This window comes from Colletotrichum costaricense (assembly GCF_030867565.1).
Source record: "Colletotrichum costaricense strain IMI 309622 chromosome Unknown Scaffold_10.1, whole genome shotgun sequence".
NCBI classification, from domain to species: domain Eukaryota; kingdom Fungi; phylum Ascomycota; class Sordariomycetes; order Glomerellales; family Glomerellaceae; genus Colletotrichum; species Colletotrichum costaricense.
The window spans coordinates 1,576,754-1,599,509 of NW_026848239.1; the positions used below are offsets into that span (position 1 = coordinate 1,576,754).

Genomic DNA, 22,756 nt, shown 5'->3' on the forward strand with positions numbered 1-22,756 from the left:
GCCCGAGTCGTAAGTTCCACTCTGTTGGGACCAATCGTTGGCGTGTGAACGGAAATTTGATGTGGTGTGAAGGGTTAGGTATTACCAAAGTCTCCTCGGGGTTAGTGTGAACCCCGGATGTGCAGCGATTGCGCTATTGTCAGCCTTACACCGTGACCCGGGTTAAGCGAGTCTGGACACCCGAGAGCGGGTTAGTACCAGAAAATGCCGGCTGGCGTTTGCTTGTTGTTGACACGACGGGGTTAAGGATGGGTGTAGGGAGTTACGAGACGGAGTTCAGATGCGGGCTAAGGGTTTCTTAAATGCGTGCGCATCACCGTATCTTGATGTTTTTGAAGTTAATGTTACTTGCTACATAAGATGTGCCAAGTTTCATCCATACTATTTCCTTGATGCCCAGACATTTCACCAGATCTTTTCCAGATCTTGAACATGGACCGGCCTACTTCACGAAGCTCCAGGGAGCTCACCAAGACCCGCTTCACATCACCGGCATCGGCCATGACACAACCATCGACGACTCCTATCGTTCTCGATATGTCGGAAAAGCCACTGCCACCATCAAACGACTCGGATATTGAGCATACCGATAAGAAGGAAAGCGGTACCGAAGATGAGGGAAGCACGGCGGTGGACCAAGAGGAAGCCGAGGAGGAGTACATCGAGGGCCTCAAGCTCATCCTTGTCCTAGCGGCACTAACGCTCACTGTGTTTCTCATGATGCTGGACATGTCTATCATCACTACGGTACGGTTGTCAAGTGATGCATGTGACGAGGTGCTCATGGCAAGTCTGACACTGGGTCTAGGCCGTTCCGGAGATCACAACAGCGTTCAACTCTCTTTCTGACGTTGGATGGTATGGTGCAGCATACAGTCTCTGTGGGTATGTCAACTCTATGCCTCTTACACGGGGAAATCTGCGAGCCAAGTGCTCTTCGAATCACCAAAGCTGACATGCATTTCAAAATAGTGCCGCCCTGCAGCCCTTGGCCGGCAAGCTTTACACGCACCGTCATTCGAAAGAAATATTCCTTGCCTTCCTCTTCGTCTTCGAGGCCGGATCTCTTATCTGCGCCCTCTCTAATTCATCAACACTGTTCATCATCGGACGGGCTGTCTCAGGCATGGGATCTGGGGGACTTTTCAATGGTTCATTGACTATCATCGGCGCCACCGTCCCATTGGAAAAGAGACCGTTGATAATTGGGATCATGATCGGTATTTCGAACATTGGCATTGTCGCTGGACCTCTTGTGGGAGGAGCCTTGACTCAGTACACGACCTGGCGTTGGTGTAAGTTGACTCTTTTCTCAGCTTAGTTATCTTTGCCCGGTAGTTGCGCTACAACTTGTGGATGGGAACAATACTAACTTTCCACACAGGTTTCTACATCAACCTTCCAATTGGTGCAGTCACCGCAGCTATGCTTTTCCTTATCCACATCCCGTCAAAGATCACCAAGCCAGTCTCCCTCGTCCAAATACCCCGATATCTCGATCTTCCCGGTTTCGCCCTCTTCGCTCCCGCGGCTATCATGTTCCTTCTCGCTCTACAGTTCGGTGGCAATGACTATAGCTGGGACTCATCGGTAGTTATCGGCTTGTTCGTCGGCGCTGCCGTGACCGCTGGGCTATTCATCTTCTGGGAGCACAGGGAAGGCGACGAAAAAGCCATGGTCCCAATGGGGCTGTTCAAGAATAGGATCGTCTTGACGAGCAGTCTGGTTGGAGCCCTGAACATGAGCATTACACAGGTGTCAAGCTACTACATCCCCATGTATTTCCAGAGCGTCAAGGGTGAGACGCCGTTCCGGGGTGGTGTTCACTTCTTGCCGACTATCATTGCCCAGTTGGTCTTTGCTGTCGCGTCAGGGGCTTTAGGTAAGCTGACGGCTGTTGCGTCCTTGGAATCCGACTATGGAATAATGGAGATACTAATCCTTCATAGTTGGTAGGATGGGGTACTACCTTCCCTGGGCTGTATTCGGTTCCGTCTTATCGGCGATTGGTAACGGCCTCATTTCTACCTGGGATCCATCTACAGATTCTGCCAAGTGGATTGGCTATCAAGTCCTCCTCGGCGCCGGCCGTGGCGCCTGTATGCAAATGGTGAGATATGCTGTTATGCGACTTGGAAAGGCCAAGCTAATATTCACGCTTCTCCAGCACATCATCGCCGTCCAAGCCAATATACCGCCAGCGACCCTTTCCGTATCGATGGCAATGCTCGTCTTCATGCAAACGTTTGGCGGTGCCATTTTCCTGACAGCAGGCGAAGTCATTTTCAGCGAAGGTCTGGGCAAGAACTTGGCAAAGTACGCTCCGGCAGTAGATGTGAAGACAGTTCTGGCTGCGGGCGGCACAGGGTTTAGGACCGTTGTACCGGAGAGCGATTTGCCTGGGGTGCTGGTGGCATATTCGAAGAGTATCGGTGAGGTGTTTTACCTCATGATCGGAATTGGTGGTCTCGCGTTTGTGCTCTCGTGGGGTATGGGCTGGGTCGATATCCGTAAGAAGAAGGGGGAAAAGAAGGGCGACGTCTGAAGGGCCTTGGCAATGGAAACGAGACTCGACACTATATGGGGTGACGAGATGTAATGATTGTAATTGTATACCCAACTCACAAGTGATAACTATCAGTCCATAGATATCTAGACAACGATTTTAGAGATTCAATGTTCAAAACGTTGTGCATCCTCTTCCGTGTCATGTTTCACTCGGTGGAATAGCCCGGTGTTGGACCCTCGGGCGACGGCAGACTCGGCCTCCAGGTGTGGATCCCGGATCGGGCTTTTGCACCTGGCGGCCCCGGAGAATAGCACTAAAGTCCTCTCCTGAGTATGCTCTATTCTCTCGTCCGTGGTTATGTCAGACAGAAATGCTTGAACCCGAATACGATGCCGGTGCAATCTCGCTTGGCTGCTTATGCTAATCCTGTGGCCAATAGAATGTAAGTTTGCTTAGTACTTGGCGGATGTCTCTGTGCAAACAAGAGCTGAAAATCGCACGATGCGGATGGCAGCTCTCCCGGCTGTGGCAGAGTAGATTGCGAGGCGTAGGAATTTTGGATCATGAATCCTTCACCTGACATCCATAAAGCTCACGAATTCCCCTTCAGTGTATGGGATTTTGACCAGAAAACAGAACTAAGTGCAAAGAACAAAATAGGAAGATTCCCACCATGCCTGCAGAAATCGTCATGAACGCCACTATCCCGGCCCACCCCTACTTCCCCGCGGAGGCTGTACTCCCAGGCTACGTTGCCAACACGTTTGGCGCGCATGCTTTGCGTGGTATGTTTGCCGCAGGGGCAACCGCCATCCTCATACCGACATACCGCATCATCAAAAGAACAAGCCCGAATCTTCCTAATGGCGAGGTCGCCACGGCACTGTGGTTCACTCTAAGCGCCTTTATCCATCTCTTCTTCGAAGGTCAGTCATCCATGCTCGAGCCCCTAGCTGTAACCTAGACCGTCATATGAACCACCTCGACTAAAACCTGATCAGGCTACTTCTCATACAATCAATCAAGCATGCCAGCATCCCTACACATCTTCGGCCAGCTCTGGAAAGAATACTCCCTCTCCGACTCCCGCTACCTGACCCAGGACTCCTTCATCGTCTGCATGGAGACCATCACCGCATTCTGCTGGGGTCCGCTGTCCTTCGTGTGCGCATACTTCATTGTCACCGGGCATCCCCTCCGCCACCCTCTGCAGATCATCATAAGTCTTGGGCAGCTCTACGGCGATGTCTTGTACTTTGCGACGTGCTCCTTTGACAAGCTCGTTGCCAAAATGATTTACTGCCGACCTGAAGACTTTTACTTTTGGTGTTATTACGTCTTCTTCAATGCCTTTTGGATCATTATTCCTTTCTATCTCATTATCAAGAGCTGCGCGGAGACGAGGCGGGTCTTTGCAATGGTTGCTCAGTTGGAGAAGAGCTCTTTGAAGAAGGACATGTGATCCCTGTCCGGCAGGAACTGCCTTGGCAGTTTTGCAACAGCACCGGAAGCTGAGATTACATGAGAAAATAGAGAAGGCGAACACGGTTGTTGGCATCGGAAAGCCGCCTGCCGTTATCAGAAAAGTTATGCCAATACACCTAGCAGGTCGAGCTAAGAATTCAGACATCACGGGAATTGCCTAGTTCTAATGATAAAAATTACTATTTTTCTATGATTATATCTATGTACTCATGATCTCATAATTCAGTGTCATGTCTCTTCCAATCTAAGGCGCGAACTTGAACAGCGTCTCAAGCTGCGAGGAGCTGTAGCCAGAGTAAAGCGCAAGCTGCAACAGGATGCGCGACTTCTGGGGGTTCAAGTTCCAGCCACCATACGTGTTAAGGGCATCGTCATCCTCGACAAATCCACCCATGGTTCTGCTAGAGACAACAATCTGCGTGCCATTCTCCTGCGCCAGGGTCTTAAGCGCGTTACGGCCGGGCGTAGTCCACCCACCGGCACCCATACCGGCAAGAACGAGACCCTTGGCGCCGCTGGCTACGGCGGCGGTAGCGAGAGCAGGGTTAAGAGCCTGGTGGCCGAAGAGGATGTCAACCTCGGGAAGCGCGGAGGCCTCGGTGACGTTGAAGTAGGCGCGGCCGAGGGGCAGGACCGGAGGGTAGTAGAAGACGGGCTTGATGTCGAGGAAGAAGCCAAGGTAGCCCTGCTCGACGGCCTTGAAGGTGTCGAGGGAGTTGGAGTGAGTCTTTGTGGTGTAGTAGGCGCTGCCGATGCGGTCGTTAAGGACGATCATGGTGCCGCGGCCTGCGGCGGCGGGGCTGCCGGCGAGGGTGACGGCCTCGAGGAGGTTGATGGGGCCGTCGGCGCTGATGGCGGTGGCGGGTCTCATTGCGCCCACGACGACGACGGGCTTCTCGCTCTTGATGGTAGCGTCAAGGAAGAAGGCGGACTCCTCCATCGTATCGGTGCCGTGGGTGATGACTGCGCCCTGGCAGTAGGGGTCATCGAGGGCCTCTTGCACGAGGCGGGTGAGGTTGAGGAGGATGCCGGGGGTGATGCTGCCCGAGTCCACGTTGGCGACCTGCACGCCCTTGACGTTGGAAACGTTCCACAGCTCCGGGACGGCGGCGATGAGGATGTCGACGCCGAGAGCGCCGGCTTGGTAGCCTGTGGTCTGGGCATTTGAGGACGCTGAACCTGCGATGGTGCCGCCCGTGGCGAAGATTGTGATGTTGGGCAGGCTGGCGTTGTAGTGCGTCTCGCGGGTAGAGAGAAGGTTGTATGCCGGGAGCGGGGCCGGGGCCGCGAGCCCGAGAGCCAACTGAGAAGCTGCGAGGAGGAGGTTGCGAGTCTGCATCTTGGCTGATTGTCGTGCTGATGGAAAGTCACCGAAGTTGCGAGTGGCTTCCTAGAGGACAATGGGGGCTATGAGGAGAGGGAGATGCTCTGAACTGCTCTGCTGGCTGGTCAAATAACGAAACTTGGCGGCATGTTTACTTCGTCTTATATAGCGGTCCTTGCAGTGAATACGACTTATCGCGAGAATACATGACTGTAGCCAAGGCGATAAGAAACAATTCGAATTCCCATGGATTCCGGTGTCAATATCCGGCTTGTGGGAAAAATCACTCGCCCGACCCTTCCATGCCCACGCTAGAAACCATGGAAGATGTCCCAATTGACCAATACTCTGGAGAATCATCATCGACCTTATCTCGACGGCTTGGGTCCTATCACACGTGGGTTTGGGCTCCGAATGCGCTCGAGGCTAAGGCAGGCGAACGCTGGTTCCGTGCTCTCGGGTTTTCTCTTATCAGCTCGGCAAAAAAGTGACCAGTGCCGTCATCGGCAGAGCCATACCGACCTAGTGGTTAAGTCCTGGGATGGTCTCCATCTTGGGCCGCTTTGGTGTGTGGGCTCTCGAGTCTCCCCCGTATTCAATGTTTGTCAGCCTGTGTTGGGATGTGAATGGACGAGGAAAGGCCTTATCTGATACTTATCTTGATAGCTGGAGGAGATCAACTGGTCTGGGCAGAATAAGATTACGGCATAGCAACAGACCCCAACCCGGGGAATTGGCTAGTTCATGCTTATTGCTGCGGTTTATTGCAGCATTGCATGGCGGCCCCGGATCATTCTATGGGGTTGACATGTCTCTGCGGGGCCCGACGGGGCCCAAAGGCGTAAAAATGACTCGTCGGCTGGCTGGGGGTTCCTCGGATTCGTTTGATAACGGACGGGAAACATTCCCAGCCCCCCGGCCCAAGGTTCCGGTTCCGGCGATCCGCTCCATTAACAACGATATCGAACCAATTTACTCAAAGGTTTGACATGCATAACAGACGTACATAGTACGTTGGCAATCATACAGCGGGAACATGAGCTACGGTATGATTCAATGGGAGCCAAGGTGTGCCTCTTTCGGATAGGTAGCCGATTTCTTTGGGGCTTGGGTGCTTTGCTTGGAATGTCCCGATCTGGCACGATTGACTAAGACTCTCAATTCCAATGACAACTATCATTCGTGTTTACGGCATCCCACTGCTAGACTGTAGTTGAGCCTTTGTGTGGCTGTACTCATATGAGGGAAGGTCCAAGGAGCCAGCGGCAGCTAAACGCGCACTACATATTAGCCGCATGTACACAAAGCATCTGCCAAAAAGTCAAAATATTCTGCAGTTAAGATGTCATCTGTTTGTCATATTGATGACCATGGTCTCTTGGATCGATATCATTGAGGGGTATTTCGGACATACTCCAGCTTGAATATTGCTGGTGCACATAAGCAGGAGAAGTGGACCATCGTGAGCATATGTAGACTGCATCCGGACTCGAATTGAACAGCTCGTAGTCAATTCAGCAATGCATGCAATCACAATTTTCTCAAGAGTGTTTCTTATCTATTGATAAGCCTTAACATTCCATAATTGTAGAGCAGACGACCGGGAACGTATTATTTCACTTGCCTGACCTAGGCTGTAGCTTGATTGTTGTCTAAGGTTTTATCAGTGAAATTCTCTGTTGCAGTTTATATCTTCTCCTTCCCCGATTTTTTCTCATCAACACCGTTACTTGCCTGATGCCAGGAACGCTTTACTATTATACCCCAAGGCACGCTTCCATCACTCAAGGCGGGCGTGCTCGTTCGCAAAAGTTTGACAAAGTGAACTTGGGGATACGCGATTCCCAGACTGTGAGTTTTGATGTTATACGAGAATTGAAAAGGCGCCGAGGAGCGAGAGCGAGCGTGAGGCAATCTCAGAACAAATGAGAGAAGCTGGTTTTTACTACTGACTGAATCGGAACTTCCGAACTGCTGGTCAATTGTGACCTCGTTCGTTTCAATATCCCTGGAATGATCTGCCCTTTGCGCGGTATCTCCTCCTATCTGATTCGGGACACGATGAGAGAAATGATTGGCAAGTACTAAATGAAGAATGAAGAAGGTTGACATAAAGTTGGTTCTGTCAGCTTAGCGGCTCTCAACTCCAACTAGACTGTTCGTGCTTAGCAGCATTGAAGCTTCGGTTCTGGTCAGCTCTAATTGACACTCCCGGTCTTGCAATAGGCAATCATCATTTCATTAGAGAACTCAGATAGATAAGACCAAACTTAACATTGCAGCAACAATCTCACCCCTCAATTTGGAAATCGCATTGAATGAGTTTGTGGACGTCAGAGGGGTTTGCTACTTGTCCTTGCATGAATGATGCTTTAGCTTGTACGACCAAACCGCTGTTCAAGTAAGAAAGGCGCTACGGGCAAAATCATTGTTCTCAAAGCTACTTGTGCAGCTCTCTGGCAGTGAAGAAGTCAAGTCACTCATTCTGACCCATCAACAATCCAAGCTGTAGAGTACTCAACCTTGAGGCACCGTAGCCTGTGTGACCACGCCGTCTCTCAGTGCCTGCAAGGGGTTTTTTCGCTCAGATGTTTCCTTTCTTCCGCCATGACATTGCGAAGTTCAACAAATTCTGGCCTTGGCCTTCTCGTCAGGTGGCCCGTATCGGGCTTCTCGAGGCACGATCTTCTCACGTGGGTAAATCAAAACTCAAAAGTTAGGATTCGTGTGTTTGCATTCTAGCTTCCAATCTCATATGCGGCGTATCAAGCGTGAAGTGGTTTACTCACCTAATTTGTACACCGTGATCTCACCTCTCTACACCTCACTTCACCTACGACATCTCGTTGGGCTATCTAGTTGAGTCGCAATATCAACTTCGGGAAGGCACGACTCACATTCCGTCCAGGGCCAGCTCCTTCCTCCCTCGATGTAGACGTATATTCATCTGAAAATCTTTACGTTCACCGCTCTCTCACCGCTTTAGTTACCCAAAAAGGAAATAGAAGCAAGCAAGTCCCGTGATCTCCCTCTTCGTCGCCGGGCTACACGAGTATCTCTCCTCAGCCTCCCACCACGCAGCCCTGATTTTTGTTTTCTCCCCCCACAAACCAGAACAAAGAAGCACTTCACCGTCAGTGCCTCCTTGGACGAAGCTTCCCTTCTCACCCCCTCACTCTTCCTCCCTCATCGACTCCTCATCTGGCTCTCTCTTTCTCTCCCTTTCCTAAAATCCCAATCATTAATCATTGTGCGACTTGGCTTCCTTCAAATTTCCTTACGCAAAGCAAAAGTACAAGCTCTAGACTAGAGACACCGTCTCGCGTCCCTAGTCTCACGATGCGAATAATTCTCGCGCCAGTCCTTGCCTTTGCGGCGGTGGCTCTCTCGCGCGCCGTCCCCGAGCATACTGCTTCTGAGCACATTATACTCGAGCAGACCCGCGCTGAGGTTCCTGCTCCTGTCGTGGAGTACAGCACCATCGCTTACAAGGCAGCTAACGGCTCTGATGTCGTGATTCACGTCGCTCCTGGCGTGTTCATGGCTGACGACGTCTCGAAGCTCCCCGACGATATTGGCAAGCACTTCAAGATCAAGACGGCGCCTAAGCTTATGGAGCTTTGCACCGTCCGTGCCAGTCAGAAGGATAATGACAACAAAGGCACTCCTCGTCGCGATGATTGCCAGGCCCTCTACGATTTCTGTCACAGCCACCCCGTCTTCTTCTACTTCGACAACAAGATCGACCTCAACCGCTGGGCCGAGGTCGCCTTTGTAGGTTCCTGCGCCTACCGCACTCGCACCGTCCACCACAACGTCGTCTTTTCAAGCGGCGACATGGCCAACTTCCTCGACATATCTCTGAGCCGCAAGGCCTGGACCGACAAGGGACGCATGTCTGCTTCTGGTGAGGCTGAATGCACTGTCTATGAAGGCGATTTGGGCATTGCTCCTGTGTACTGGAGACTTCAACAGCGCGGCCCTCTCGATGAACCAACCTTCAATCTGGGCAACGATACCTTCATTCCGAACAACAACAGCACCGCCCTTAAGATTCGCGACACCGAGCATGAGGCGCCTCTCATTGTCCAGTCCTTCGACGACATCCCCAAAAACACCTCCGCCTTTAGTTCCGGTCGTGGGAATGCCCACACTGTCACTGACACCGACATCGGTATCCCCTCCAAGAAGGACGACGAACCCCAATTCGACTTGACAATCGGTGGTCCAAAGGAAGGTCCCTACTGCGATGCCATGTGGCTTTCCGCGGATTGGCAAGAGTCTGGTCGCCCCCTCAGAAGGGACTGTGGGAAGCTTCTCGACTTCCTCAAGTCCAACACAGCCAAGGTCGCAGTGTTTGGCGACCAATACTACGAACTGGTTCCGATCGCCGCCCACGACACTTGTGCCGTCGGCTTCCGTCCCCTGACCACCGACAACGTCACGTTCACCGGCTTCGACATCGCTAGCTTCCTTGAGCGTATGCTTCTTTGGGACGGAGCTCAATCCGGATCTGACTACATCCTTGGTAAGATGGGCGCTATGTGTGGCTTTGCGAAGGAGACTCACTTGAAGCACATGGGCGAGTTCCATCTCATCTACAGAGACAGCAATGCGCCTAAGGGCCACATCCCCAGAGACTACAAGGAAAGCAAGCGGGATCTCATTTCCGCCATTGCCGTCCCAGAGATCGCGGAGAAAGGTGCGATGATGGTCAAGTCTGGATCTCCCGAAGACATGGCTGCTACAGCAGAAATGGCCATGATCCTTAGCAACACGGATGAGTCACTGAACTGGGTCGATTATACCGTCACCGACAGCAACGGCGTCAACATCACAGCCCAGCTCAACGACAACTTCCTCAGCACTCATCTCGCTGACAGCAAGGCACTTGGCACCAGACTGGAGAGACACGACACGCCCCTTGGCCCTTCCAAGCGGTGCACCGGCCGGATCACGTTCTGGGGCGGCGCCAAGCCCGACTCGCCCCTCATCGCCGACTGTGTGAAGCTCCGCAACTTCATGTCTATCCGCCGCTTCCGCTTCCAGTTCAGCAGAGACGAGTTCCGAAGCACCAATGCTACCCTCCTTGCCCAAGTTGGAACCTGCCGTATCGCTTGGTTGCCTTGGGGCCAGGATACCACCGTCGGCAACATGGACCTCGACATCCTCTTCACCAGGGCCTTCAAGCTGTACGACCCCAGCCAGACCCGAATGCGTCTCTGGGGCGGAGAGCACTGCGACTTCTCTTGGCAGTTTGGTGAAAAGTATGCCCAAAAGTTCTACATCTTCTGAAAGCTGTAGGTCGACAGTAATGAATCAGAATTGCATACGGTCGAAAGTTGGCCTGGCTCTGTTTGCTTTTGGTTGGCTATGCTATTGGCCTAGGATTTGCGTAAGATGATCAAATGGATTGATGAATCAGGACATGCGGCTCTATGCCATAGTACATGGAGTTCCGATAGATGAGATAGGAGATAGCCCTAATAATCCATTGACTTCCCGCGAGTACATTCAGATATCTTCCACGATGACTGGTTTGCTTGAGATGTTGTGGGTGTGGACCCTTCGGAACTTTCTCGCTCAATCAAATTATCGTGGCTCGACGGCCCACGTGATGGGATGCCTGAATCCTACAGGATCACTCGATGGCAACATACAACAGCCATCTGACCGCATCCCGTCTAGATTTGGTGAAGAGAGAACTTCGATAATCATTTTCTCAAGTTAGCGACCATTCTTGAGTCATTGCCAACAATTCGGCGTCGCGATTCCGCTGTCGCTAGGTTCACGATGGCTCCTGATATCTTGCCCAACTTTGCTAGAGTGTGAGTGACCTTCTACTGAGTTTCATCCATATGCTACTGCTACCCTCTTTCCCAAGCTCCCCATCCGTCATCGCCCGGATGATTGTAATCTTGTGGATGATGACAACGACAAGCTACCGGGATATGAAAAGGGGACTACCTACAGATGACTACTCAGAACATGACATCCCCTTCTCTACAATTTACTAACTAAAGTCATTCAGAGCCCTTAGTATCTTAAGCCTCATCTCATTTACACCGCAATATCACCGACTCCGTGAACAAGGCCACTGCAACGGCCATTCACTCTACTACGTGCTCTTCAACCTCCTGAGCGCCACTGAACAGCTCACCATTGGTCTCTTTCTCAACATCAACAATGGCGCATCTCTCCGGCCCGACGCCTTTGTCAATACCCCAGCCACAGCGGGCGACTGGCTCAATCTCAGCCAGCTGATGATTGTCTGGCTTTGTTCTATCTACTTGTGAGGGTCCTGAAGATTGAAAAGCGATTGCAAACCTGTCTATGAGCTTGGGCTTACCCCTGTCCCCCTAGGTTCACTCTGTCTATTCGGAATGCGTCTCAAAGCCACGAAAGAAGAATCCAAAGAGGAGCCGCCATCACAATCTTCGTCATTTTTCTTTCCTTCAGCATCATTCCAGTCCTCATAGACGCCAGTCTGCCATCATCCCGATCCGAACCACGTCGATGGACCCAGGATATCTTCGCTTTGCTCCATTACGTCCTCCTCATCCCACTGTCCACCGCATTCATCATCGTCGCCGCCATTGCACAAGCACGCGAGATACGCTCTCGAGGTGGCGACGCAGGCGCCCTTAGTCTTCCTGGTCTCACTTTCCAATGCATCACCTTTACTCTCGTGGCGATATCCTGGGTTTTTCGCGTCAAGTACCCGCCGTACTCGCCGTCTTGGGTCGAGTGGTATCGGTTGATTGGATGGACTGTGGTTAATGATAGTCTTATTGGATGTGTGCGAGGTTTCCTGCTGGTGATAGCCCTGCGCGAAGGCATGGATGAAGGATGGGGGTCATTTGAGAGACAGCCTTTCTTGGGTTTCTCGTGAAAATCCCGTCGCGAATCGGTACTCTCATATTATCAACCGTCTTGGGGTTCGAGAAGACGTAGTTCACATAGTCATTGAGGTCCAGCCCTCACATACTCATCCTCATGATCCTCAAACATCATCAAAATCTCAAAAGTTCTCCATCCCCGCGGATCGTGCACAGAGCTTTGATTTCCCATGGTCATCCTACGCGACTCTTGGCGTGCTAGGGTGTTTGTTTCCGCAAGTTAAACAAAGCCTGGCTGACTTTTGTTTCCAACCCCTCAGTTGCAAGTCCCCGCGCAACGTCTTGGCTAAAAGTCACCTTCCGAATAGAGATGCTCTTGGCGCATCATCGACTCGGCGCATTCGAGATGACATTCAAATAATGTTTTCACATCTTTCAAGACATTATCTCTCTCCGTCGGAACTCTCGGCTTTACATTCACCATGCCTAATGAGGAGACAACGTAGTAGGCCTCGAGCTGCACAAGCCGCGACAGAGATGGTAGAGAAAAACCGATACCGTCCTGGAAATTTGGACGAGCTGATAGCCAAGTGAACAGTCCCTCGCCTTGTCAGCACAGACGTTGGTCTTGGATAGATACCGCCGCCGTGATTGGTCAATGGCTCTACAGAGCTGCAGATCTACCTTCACGTATGGTCCGAGGAACTTTTTACGCCCTACTAACTCAAAAGTCCTCTTGTTGGCTTCCCTTCAGCATTTAGGGCGCTCAACTCACCGCCAACGAGCGAGCTAAGCTTTCCATAATTTCCAGCTTCCCGTTATAGTTCTCGGCATACATGAGATTGAGTGGCGCCGCTCTTGGGACCATTGCCGCAGTTGCGCTTGAATACAATTACCCCTCAACTGGAGTCACTTCTCTGCCGAGCTTCAAATATCATTCCGTACGGATGTCAGCAGTCGTGACATCCTTGTAATATGCCGCTTGGTGAGGAGATGAGCTACAGCATCTCATTGATGCATCGGCCCACCGCCTCGGAAGATTGGGCAAGTATATAAGGGCCTAGACGACCCAGTTTGACCCATTACAGGAGGACTCTAGTTAAGTGTTCATCGTCATCAGCTGCGGAGCCTTGCTGTCACCATGCGCCTGACTTCTCTCCTCGCGGCCCTTGCCGCCTCCTCGGCCGCCGGCTCGTTTGTCGAGCCTCGTGACCCGAACAAGTTGTTCACGCTGGAAATTGCCCCAGGCCAGACAGTCACCGTCACAGAGGAGGAGAAATGGGAGATGATGGATGTAGGTGACCACCGTTCTTCATTCCCGCGAGCGCAGCTAACACTTCTAGAAACGCGTCCACTTCTTCGACATCACAGAATGGTCAGATGTCCCCGCCGTCGCCTCCTCCGCAGACTTCAAGCTTCTCGCCGCCCTTCCCTTTCCAACGCAGATGAATCAGACGTGCCACGTCAACGCCCTGATTCCGAAGCTGAACAAGGACAACATGCGCGCGCATCTCGAGCGCTTCTCGTCCTTCCACAACCGATACTACCTCTCCAAGACGGGCGTTGAGTCTGCAGAGTGGCTGTATGGCCAGATTAGCGCCGTCTTGGATGTTGCGGGACACCCTACGGCCAATATCCGCTACGTGCGTCATACCGCGTGGTCGCAGCCCAGTATCATTGTTACGATTCCCGGGCGCAACCAGCGGACTGTTGTCTTGGGTGGACATCTTGATTCAGTCATTTCGGGAGATCGTGGCGCTGGCCGTGCGCCTGGTGCTGGTAAGTTCCAAACTCTCGATGTCAATGCTTCACGATCGATGGGGGAGAAGAGACTACTAATGCCACTGTACCAGATGACAACGGCTCCGGATCCGTGATGATTCTCGAGGTCCTTCGTGTCCTCCTCTCCGATCCGAAGATCGCGTCTGGTGACATCCTGAACACCCTAGAGTTCCACTGGTACGGCGCCGAAGAGGCCGGCCTTCTTGGAAGCCAGGATATCTTCACCCAGTACCGTGCCTCTAACCGTCAGGTCGTGTCAATGCTGCAGCAAGACATGGTTGGCTATGTCGGTCGCGATGGCGTCGAGAGGTTCGGAGTGGTTACGGACTGGGTAGACCTCGACCAGGTTGCGTTCATGAAGCGCGTCATTGACACTGTGAGTCACTTTTTGTCCTTTATACTCTTATAGCCTGTCTCCATGATAAGAATGCAAAGACGTGCAAGCGCTGATCCACGTCTTTTTCAGTACACCGATATCCCTTACGAGGAGACCGTCTGCGGATATGCCTGCTCCGACCACGCGTCTGCCAACCGCAATGGCTATCCGTCGTCATTCATCTTTGAGACACCTTTTGGCAACCATAACCCGTACATTCACAGTCCAAACGACACGATGGAGCATGTCTCGTTCGATCACGTCGTGCAGCACGCGAGGATGGCGACCGGATATGTGTACGAGCTGGCATACTGGCCCTTTGCATAATGTTCAAGGTGGGCAACCATCGAACGAATGCCTCGAAGGCGTCGGATCTTCTTAGGACGTTGAGGCATAATGAAGATTTTGCCTAGGTGATGACGCATGTAGGGTAGAGAAATCAATAATGATAAGTGCAATTTAGTCACAGACTCGATCAATTCGCAAAGGCAAATTTTCTGATGATGGGACTCGAAATCATGAATTTCACCATCACAGGTCGTGGCTGAAATGTTCTGACCAAGACCATAAGCCGAAAGAAATGAGCTATCTATGGCATTATGTAGGACCACCAATTTCGAGCTCGCAACCTTTGCAGGACCCAATTATGCGTTAATACTTGCTCCACTAGATCATGTACACTTCAGACGCCGCTCATGCCTTCCTCTCACGATTTTCGTCCTACAGCCTTGGCCGGGTAATTGGGCGGCAGGTGTATTTTCGTGCGTGTTCAGTGTGACCAATGGTGCCTCAGCTCCCCTTCGTAACCTGCCTTGCTCAGCCACGAGGCATGAGTAGCTTTCTCTATTATGCAGCACTTTGGGTTCTCTGCCTTTCAGGTAGTATAAGATGATTTCGGAAAAGTCGAGTTGAGGCAGGAGGTCATCAGAATCATAATTTTGAGACTAAGTCAGAGTCAACTTGTCTTATTCACTGATCTATTTAAGAACAAAGAAAGCATGCTAGCATCCTCCAGTGAATCCAATCCGAATGCCCTTATTTGGGGCAGCCAATACCCCAGCCGGTGGTAGTGGAGCAGCAGTCGGCATCCTGTGATATTAAGTGTGAGTACTTATCCATATTGAACCGGCCTCCTTTAGGGAAAAAACTTACGCAAGTCTTGGTAATCGGGTTGCCTCCGAGCATGACATTCTCGCAGAAGCTGGCACTCTGCTCAGCGCAGTAAGCGGCGCTGGTGCCACGGGCAGTGCCGCCCTTGTTCTGGTTGGTGCAAGCCTTCTGGCCCTTGCCCCAGCAGCAGTTGTCGAGGACGGCTTCGCCGTTCAACCAGCTGTAGATGCGGCACTGTATTGGCTATTAGTAGCTGGGACAAGACATGGTTTCACTGAAGTGAAAGACTCACAGAGGCGGCGAGAGTGCCGGAGGTGTAGGCAAGGCCGATGAGAGCGATCTTGGAGAACTGCATGATGGAAGATTTGAAAAGGTTGAAAGTTGCGAAGTTGAAAACGAAGTGAGTGAGAGTAAGATTGTTGAGAGAGTGTGTTGATAGTGAGAGACTGTGAGTTGACTGTGTGAGTGTGGTGATGAAAATAGTTGGATTCTATGGGAATTTGTCACTTACTTTATACCAAGTGAAATGCCACAGTTGATGCTCGAAGACGGCATCGCCGGCTCATGGAATGAGTATGTGTACGATTCGGTTTCGGATTCGAGAACAGACCATTCATGATGGTCTCTAAAAGAACGCTACAGACTCTACAGAATAATCAAAGAAGCGCAAAATGCAATCAATACGGTGCGTCTCAAAGTAAGCCTACAAACCTAACATAATGGAGTAGGCAAGTAGAGTCTGTAGGCCAAAGATTCAAAGCCGCTAGTGTAAGGCAGCTGAGCTGTATCAAAGGGTAAAAACGCCCCACAGGCTGCACGGATGACAACGAGTCACAATATTATCCGCAAGAAACCATTTACAAGTGAGCGTCTAGGCAAGTACTCAAGCCGAGTCAGTCTCATTAGATGAACTCGGAAGCCGATCATGTCCGTCTTGAGTTGATTGACAGCGCATACCAAGGCGGCTATGCGGGGATGCCGAGCAGGAGGTGGGATGCCTAGCCGTATCCTCACAAGTAAAGACGAACTGGATCTTCAAGTCAGTCCAAACTTTGTTCGTCTAGTAACGTGACTGAGATGATAGAAATGTTGAAATTGCCTATTTAGGACACGTAAATCGAACGATTGGACCCCCGCTTAGTTATCACGGAGCCATGACTCGACTACCGCTTGGGCATCCGAAACCGACCATGACACGGCATTCTATGTAGATGCGAGTTGAATTTACCTCACGGGATCTGCACTTTAGACGGCAGACCAAGGTATAAAGAACAGGCGTATTCATTAATAGCTCATACTCGGGCCTTCTGGTGGCTCGACAAGTCGTCGCAGGGCTCGCAAATGCCCCACCATCTGGCCAGAGCTTCGGCACATCACCGTAGCTTGACTAGATATCCCTGACAATTGTCTCTTGACTTCAGATCGTATCTTCAGATGAATTTGGGATACCAACTTATCAAGCTTTTGTGATGGAACGAGGCTAAGCATCCATCGTCTTTACCGTGGTTGTGTTGGCCTAAGAGAATCCCGACTCAGCCATAGCGCCACGATCTGTGTGTCTTTTCCAGATTTTGGAAATGAACTTGTAAACTGCGTACCTTAGTGCTTTAAGATGAAGAAATACCCTCGTGTATATAAGTCATCGACTTGGCTCTCCTTTCATCATCTACTTTCCTAACTCATCACTCACAATCATTACAACACAGTCAAACTCGACAAATCTCACTCACAGTCTCTCACTACTACAAGATTTCTTATATCTTCACTTTTTCACCCATTTTTCAAAATGCAGTTCTCCAACATTCTCTTGGCCGCTATTGCCACCGCTAGCTCCACCGTCATGGCTGCTCACGTATGTGCTTGGCAACGTGCCTCAATAAGATGATATGGGCACGCTAACAAGCTGCAGTGCGCGATCGGAAGCTCTGTTCGTACTGACTGCTGCTGGGGAGGCAATGATGGATACAAGTCCTGCCTGCGACAGAACAGCAACCGGGTGTGTACACCTCTTTCGGTCAATGATTAAAACAGTACTAACGGACAGAATAGTACTTCTGCGAGGCCGATACCGCCAATTACTGCACCAATGTCAAGGGACCCAATGGGGCTATGGTGTCTACTACTTGCGTAAGGTGCAACACTGATTCGAGATGAGCTAGTTCTTACTGACCCAATACCAGGATGCTGACTGCTGCAACACTCTCAACGGCTGGGGAACCGGCTGCCCCAAATAGATAGACTATGAGGAGACATGATCTAGCGGATTGAGATTGGTTCAAATTAGATAGAAGGAGATGGTCATGACATATCTAGCAGATTACAAAGAAATGACATTCCTCGCTCTATAGAAACTTCACCTTCAAGTACCCCGGCGGAATCAAGTGACAGACTTCCGTACAACATCAAGCTCTCATTTCTCTAAGAGGAAACTCAGTAATTACACAACAGATGCATAGCAAACAAATTGGTTCAATGAAACCTCTAGTAAAGTAGCATTTTACACAAATGATTTCCGACAGTAATCAAGACAACAAACATCAGACTTTAACTTGAGTTGTCACCAAATTATCCAGACGAGTCTGTGCAATAGTTTTCCACCATGTCCAAATTTCGCTTCATTCTTTGTCTATCATCACCACCCCTTACAGAACATCGCCTCTTGGCAGGAGTTAAGACTACAAGAAAGTTCAATTACTCTTGAAGGCATTCTTTCGCCTACCCGATGAGGCTCTACCATTCAACAACTCGGGCTTGGTATGCGGGGTTCACTTAGATTTCATCGCTGTCCCTATGTGAACTACCCCATAAAATAGACTCTGCAATATGAAGCAGCTATCAACTGACAGCCGTGCTTCCGTGCTCGTAGTCTCACATTAAGCTATTGTTCCCTGCAAAGCTAATTTGTGTGCGTCGGAAGCCAAATTTGTGTCAACGGCCTGGAGCAGAGGATGGCCCGTGATGGTGTATGCAAGTCAGGTACGGATAGATCTTAATCAACCCAGGTGCTCGGTATCGCGCCCTCTTGAGCCGAAAATGCTTGAGTCAAGACCATCCATGCACTGCACTTGCAACTATAGCGCGGCCTTGGATTGTGGTTTTGGACCGCTGGGTGGTACCGCAGTCAGGCACGGCACCTTCACAGCCCTACGAGGTGTTGTGGAGACCGGGGTTTGATAGGAATCTATCTCGGAAGTCGTAGCTGCACTGGACTGTTAGAGAATGCACCGCCTTCTGCGAACCTAGCTCAGTCTCATTGCGTTGGCAAAACTCCTTTAGATTATCCTGTCAAGAATTGAGTATTCGTGCGTCTAATCTGGAATCGGGATCACCGAGAATATAGCCGCGTCGGGCTCATAGGAGAATCAGGAAACTCATCTACGAGGCTTGGAGGATATAAGAAGCGTTGACAACACCTTCTAAATGTCTTTTGCCTCTCATCATCCTCACATTCACACATCCAATCAACTACCAGTCTTTCACTCTTTACTATACCAACTCTCATTTCAAGATCAGATTTCGATCATCAACCTTCATTCAAAATGCAGTTCTCAGTCGTCATCACCGCCATCCTCTCAGCTGTTGCTGTTCCTGCCGTTCTTGCCGCTGAGGTAAGCCTTCTATATTTCCGAGCCTTCTCAGTCACAACCAGCTGACAATAGAATAGTGCAAAGTCGGACGCAACTACCCCCAGACAGACTGCTGCTGGGGCAAGGGCCAGAAGTCTTGCATGAACCAGAACGGCGATTCAGTCTGGTGCGCTTCCAACTCCGCCAACTTCTGCTACAACGTCATGAAGCAGGGCACCAACACTCCTGTGTCCGCCACTTGTGTAAGTCGCTGCAACTTCTTTGAGCTTAAGCTTGCTACTGATTGCTGAATAGGATGCCGACTGCTGCGATACTGTCACTGGCTGGGGTATTGGATGCCCCAAATAGACTCAGATAGAGGAGTCGGAGGGGGGGGGGGGGAGATGGAATGGATCTTTTGACTCAGAAGCCCAGCTCGATAGAGAGAAGTTTGTTGATGAGTTTTTCACATCAACGATTCCTGTCTGGGATCTGGAGTAGAGCTGAGTCCGTTAGATCGATATGAAGAATAGACATGTGTGCGCAATACTTTAGCTCAATTTCACTGAACTGCACGTCCTTTGCAAAAAAAAACATTGCTACGACGCAATTACGTTGCGTCATAATGTTCATGAACAAGTCTGAAGTAACTAACAGATGTTGAGTTGCTTTGCGACGAAAGGACTACAATGCTTGAAACAGAGTACTAAGTAATTATTGACAGCTATCGCCAAACTAGACGGCCTTACAGTTGAACTACGAAACTCCGAATACAAGCCAAGAGTCTTCCAACCTGTTTTATTAATTGTGCATCCTTGGCCAATGCGACTGTCGTTGAGAAAAGTGCAACCTCGGTTGCGACTCTAGATAGCTCATTGGCCACCACAGAATGCCAAGTTTCGACGTGTTCATACCGAACTGATCGCCAATTGTGTGTTGCGACGTCAAATGTCATCTCAACTTTTATCCATCTTAACTCCGTCATCTCGGTCAGCCATCGCCGTGGGGGTTGTAGTCGGGGTCTTTCCTCCGAATCCCAACTACATGTGTGCAACGCTGCTCGCTTGCAGATGTTTCGCGTCTCCCGCGGATACCGCACTGAGATTACCCCGCATCGCCCATTCGAGATGGATGGAATGTGTGGTTGGTCGCCTAGTGTCAGATCCTAGCCAGGGGTCTTCTTGCGGATACTCCCGGATGGTGGCGGCCTCTCAGAGGAACCCTTGTGGTTCTTCGACTGTCACCAAGAAGATGATTGTATTGTCTCGACAATGGCCTAAGTTTCTGCCACGCGGACGACACGTTGTCTGCGACTAAGCTGTCAGCCTAGCTGCAGAAATTTAGCACAGCTTCGTGTGACCGGAGAGACATTGGTGAGCTGTGGTGAATCCCTTCTGTCCGACATGAGCCAATGAATAAGCAATTACATTGCACGATGGGCCATCTGCCGGGCTTGGCAATCTTAGTGTCGGGTAAAAGACCGAGAGGATGCAATTCCGAAGAAAGTTATGCCCCTCCAAGCATAGAAGGAAATCTACCGAGAGCGGGGTGTTTGTTGTTTAGGTATGTGGTGTTGCCTAGGCCAACAGTCCTCGTCCACGTACTTACAAAACGCATCTGGCTAAACTTGGAGATTGAAAAGAGGCGCTGTCCTTCTCGGCTGGACTGGGTTGTTTCTTCTTCCAGAAATGATAAGATGGCCAAGGAATGGTGCAATTTCTACGCCCTGCATGAGACGGACCGTATCCGATTGAGTAGTTTGAGACAGCGGGGTCCTACCAGAGTGCCGCCATCACGAACCAGATCAAGCAGCGCTAGAGCACGAAATCCACTTTTGATACGAAAGAGGCATCGAGCTCCTCGAGCTGTCAGTGATAGTCTCGTTGGCGTGGGACGCATGTGATATGGAGAAATGTGCCGATTGGCCCGAGACCCCGCACCATTGCATGAAACTTTAGGTCTCATTGAATGGGACATTGTTAATCACAGCAATCTGGAAGGAGGATAAGAAATGATGATGTGGGTGGATCTCGTCGCGCTGCTGACAATGAGGGGCAAAGGGTCTTGTTGGTGCGCCTACGCAGATCAGATTCGGAGCTTCAGGTGTAGCTCAGGCAGAGCTGTCCAGGTCTTCAGGGTTCTGGGCCTTGGTCGTCTCGAATTGTATAAGTAGGAGAGCTCGCCGGCGGGGTTCAAGCTTGGGAGAGCAGCTCATCCTGTCGAAACCAAGTCTCGGCCTACGATTTGTAAACTCGATCTTCCAAGACCGTCTTCACTACCCAGAATTCCAGCTTCCGCTTCCCTATACACAGCTTCATAATGGGTATCTCCACTGAAGTCCCGCAGACCGTCGAGTGGTCCGGGAAGAGGGTCCCTGTCTACCCCATGGAGACTGTGGACTTTGGACGCGTCCTCTCCCAAGAGCCAGCTGAGCTTGAGAATATGCTCCGCATTTGCCAGCAACAGGGTTTCTTCTACCTGGACTTGAATGGCCTCGATGGCAGCAGATTCCTCGACGACCAGCAAAGGACTCTGGAGCTCATGCACCGCTACTTTGAGGCCCCTATCGAGGACAAGAACGAGCTCGGTCTCATCACCGCACATCTCGGGTAAGTGTCGGCCGCATCAATGAGACTGGAACACTCAGAAAATGCTCATGGCTCAATTCTAGATATGAGCCCGTCGGCTCACGAACGGGTGGTCTTCCCAACACCAGAGACGGATATGAGATGTTCAAGGTGAGCTTTTATCCTGAGACTCCCATGATTGTTGAACATGAGCTCCAGCTAACCTTCTCCACTCCAGGTCTCCCGTGATGAGATCCAAAGATCCGACCCCAAGTTCCCCAAGATCCTCCAGAACGATAAGGAGAAGGCAATTCTGAAGAACGCCATCTCCGGATCCAACCTGGTTACCAAGACCGTCCTCTCCGGTCTCTCCACCGCCATGGGCCTCGTCGGTGCCGCCCGTTACGAGAACGCCCACCGCAACGACCGTCCTTCTACCTCCACACTGGCAATGATGCACTACGTCCCCGCCGACCCCATCAAGGACACCCAAATCGGCCACCAGAAGCACACCGACATCAGCTCCCTCACCCTCCTCTTCGCCGAGGAGTGGGGACTTCAGATCCGCCCTCCCGGCACCAAGGAGTTCGGCTTCGTCGCTCCCAAGAAGGGGTGCGCCATCATCAACGTTGGCGACTCCCTCCGCTTTGCCAGTGGCCACACCATGATGTCGTGCATCCACCGTGTCGTCCCATACAACTCTGAGCAGCACCGCTACTCCATCGCTTACTTCCTCCGCGCCGAGAACGACACCATGTTCAAGGACAGCGAGGGCAGATACGTCACTGCTGGCCAGTGGCATGATGAGAAGTTCTACCTCTTCAAGGCCACCCCCGATATCCAGGCTCTTGCCCCCCCATCCATGTTGTACGGCGGCATGACTGCCGATGAGGAGTGGACTCCGTACGCGCAGCCGACCGCCAAGGCGCACGCGCCTGAAGTGTCTGAGGAGCTTAAGCAAGCTCCGGCTGTGAAGGAGACTTTGGTTGAGGCCCATTAAGCGGCAGCACTAGTGTAGATAAATGAGACCAAATACATGTACCTACGTTAGCTTGACTTATCACTAAGTGGGGGATTCCCCTTGAGGGATTCACAGTTGAATGAGACGGTCTATGTGATGAAAATGACATTGTACCTTTCATCAAAATTGTGAACAGAAAAGCGATCTTGTAGTACAACATAGATCCCGTATCCGATT

The 22,756-nt window shown here is 51.1% G+C and overlaps 11 protein-coding genes across 11 annotated transcripts; 8 read left to right on the forward strand and 3 right to left on the reverse strand.

Annotated features, from left to right (window-relative positions):
• Positions 1 to 432: 432 nt before the first annotated feature.
• On the forward strand, positions 433 to 2,545 carry CCOS01_10144 (major facilitator superfamily transporter; the record flags this gene model as incomplete). Its single annotated transcript, XM_060458300.1, has 5 exons — positions 433 to 747; positions 809 to 858; positions 973 to 1,295; positions 1,385 to 1,882; positions 1,950 to 2,545. The coding sequence occupies 5 exons, from the start codon at positions 433 to 435 to the stop codon at positions 2,543 to 2,545; spliced, it is 1,782 nt and encodes a 593-aa protein (XP_060311465.1).
• Positions 2,546 to 3,182: 637 nt separating this feature from the next.
• Positions 3,183 to 3,971, forward strand: CCOS01_10145 (emopamil binding protein; the record flags this gene model as incomplete). The annotated part of the gene is made up of 2 exons (XM_060458301.1): positions 3,183 to 3,435; positions 3,511 to 3,971. The coding sequence occupies 2 exons, from the start codon at positions 3,183 to 3,185 to the stop codon at positions 3,969 to 3,971; spliced, it is 714 nt and encodes a 237-aa protein (XP_060311466.1).
• Positions 3,972 to 4,238: 267 nt separating this feature from the next.
• Positions 4,239 to 5,333, reverse strand: CCOS01_10146 (L-asparaginase; the record flags this gene model as incomplete). The annotated part of the gene is made up of 1 exon (XM_060458302.1): positions 4,239 to 5,333. The coding sequence occupies one exon, from the start codon at positions 5,331 to 5,333 to the stop codon at positions 4,239 to 4,241; it is 1,095 nt and encodes a 364-aa protein (XP_060311467.1).
• Positions 5,334 to 8,657: 3,324 nt separating this feature from the next.
• Positions 8,658 to 10,613, forward strand: CCOS01_10147 (uncharacterized protein; the record flags this gene model as incomplete). The annotated part of the gene is made up of 1 exon (XM_060458303.1): positions 8,658 to 10,613. One exon carries the CDS (start codon positions 8,658 to 8,660, stop codon positions 10,611 to 10,613), a length of 1,956 nt encoding a protein of 651 aa, XP_060311468.1.
• A 498-nt stretch (positions 10,614 to 11,111) lies between these two features.
• On the forward strand, positions 11,112 to 12,210 carry CCOS01_10148 (uncharacterized protein; the record flags this gene model as incomplete). Its single annotated transcript, XM_060458304.1, has 3 exons — positions 11,112 to 11,146; positions 11,350 to 11,610; positions 11,682 to 12,210. The coding sequence occupies 3 exons, from the start codon at positions 11,112 to 11,114 to the stop codon at positions 12,208 to 12,210; spliced, it is 825 nt and encodes a 274-aa protein (XP_060311469.1).
• A 1,088-nt stretch (positions 12,211 to 13,298) lies between these two features.
• CCOS01_10149 (peptidase family M28) lies at positions 13,299 to 14,642 on the forward strand (the record flags this gene model as incomplete). The annotated part of the gene is made up of 4 exons (XM_060458305.1): positions 13,299 to 13,451; positions 13,501 to 13,936; positions 14,011 to 14,315; positions 14,406 to 14,642. The coding sequence occupies 4 exons, from the start codon at positions 13,299 to 13,301 to the stop codon at positions 14,640 to 14,642; spliced, it is 1,131 nt and encodes a 376-aa protein (XP_060311470.1).
• A 708-nt stretch (positions 14,643 to 15,350) lies between these two features.
• Positions 15,351 to 15,780, reverse strand: CCOS01_10150 (uncharacterized protein; the record flags this gene model as incomplete). The annotated part of the gene is made up of 3 exons (XM_060458306.1): positions 15,351 to 15,404; positions 15,468 to 15,659; positions 15,718 to 15,780. 3 exons carry the CDS (start codon positions 15,778 to 15,780, stop codon positions 15,351 to 15,353), a joined length of 309 nt encoding a protein of 102 aa, XP_060311471.1.
• Positions 15,781 to 17,211: 1,431 nt separating this feature from the next.
• On the forward strand, positions 17,212 to 17,659 carry CCOS01_10151 (uncharacterized protein; the record flags this gene model as incomplete). The annotated part of the gene is made up of 4 exons (XM_060458307.1): positions 17,212 to 17,277; positions 17,335 to 17,421; positions 17,475 to 17,552; positions 17,606 to 17,659. 4 exons carry the CDS (start codon positions 17,212 to 17,214, stop codon positions 17,657 to 17,659), a joined length of 285 nt encoding a protein of 94 aa, XP_060311472.1.
• A 1,305-nt stretch (positions 17,660 to 18,964) lies between these two features.
• CCOS01_10152 (uncharacterized protein) lies at positions 18,965 to 19,360 on the forward strand (the record flags this gene model as incomplete). Its single annotated transcript, XM_060458308.1, has 3 exons — positions 18,965 to 19,033; positions 19,090 to 19,254; positions 19,307 to 19,360. 3 exons carry the CDS (start codon positions 18,965 to 18,967, stop codon positions 19,358 to 19,360), a joined length of 288 nt encoding a protein of 95 aa, XP_060311473.1.
• Positions 19,361 to 19,641: 281 nt separating this feature from the next.
• On the reverse strand, positions 19,642 to 19,976 carry CCOS01_10153 (uncharacterized protein; the record flags this gene model as incomplete). The annotated part of the gene is made up of 2 exons (XM_060458309.1): positions 19,642 to 19,684; positions 19,741 to 19,976. The coding sequence occupies 2 exons, from the start codon at positions 19,974 to 19,976 to the stop codon at positions 19,642 to 19,644; spliced, it is 279 nt and encodes a 92-aa protein (XP_060311474.1).
• Positions 19,977 to 21,310: 1,334 nt separating this feature from the next.
• On the forward strand, positions 21,311 to 22,558 carry CCOS01_10154 (2OG-Fe(II)oxygenase; the record flags this gene model as incomplete). The annotated part of the gene is made up of 3 exons (XM_060458310.1): positions 21,311 to 21,600; positions 21,663 to 21,729; positions 21,797 to 22,558. 3 exons carry the CDS (start codon positions 21,311 to 21,313, stop codon positions 22,556 to 22,558), a joined length of 1,119 nt encoding a protein of 372 aa, XP_060311475.1.
• Positions 22,559 to 22,756: the final 198 nt, after the last annotated feature.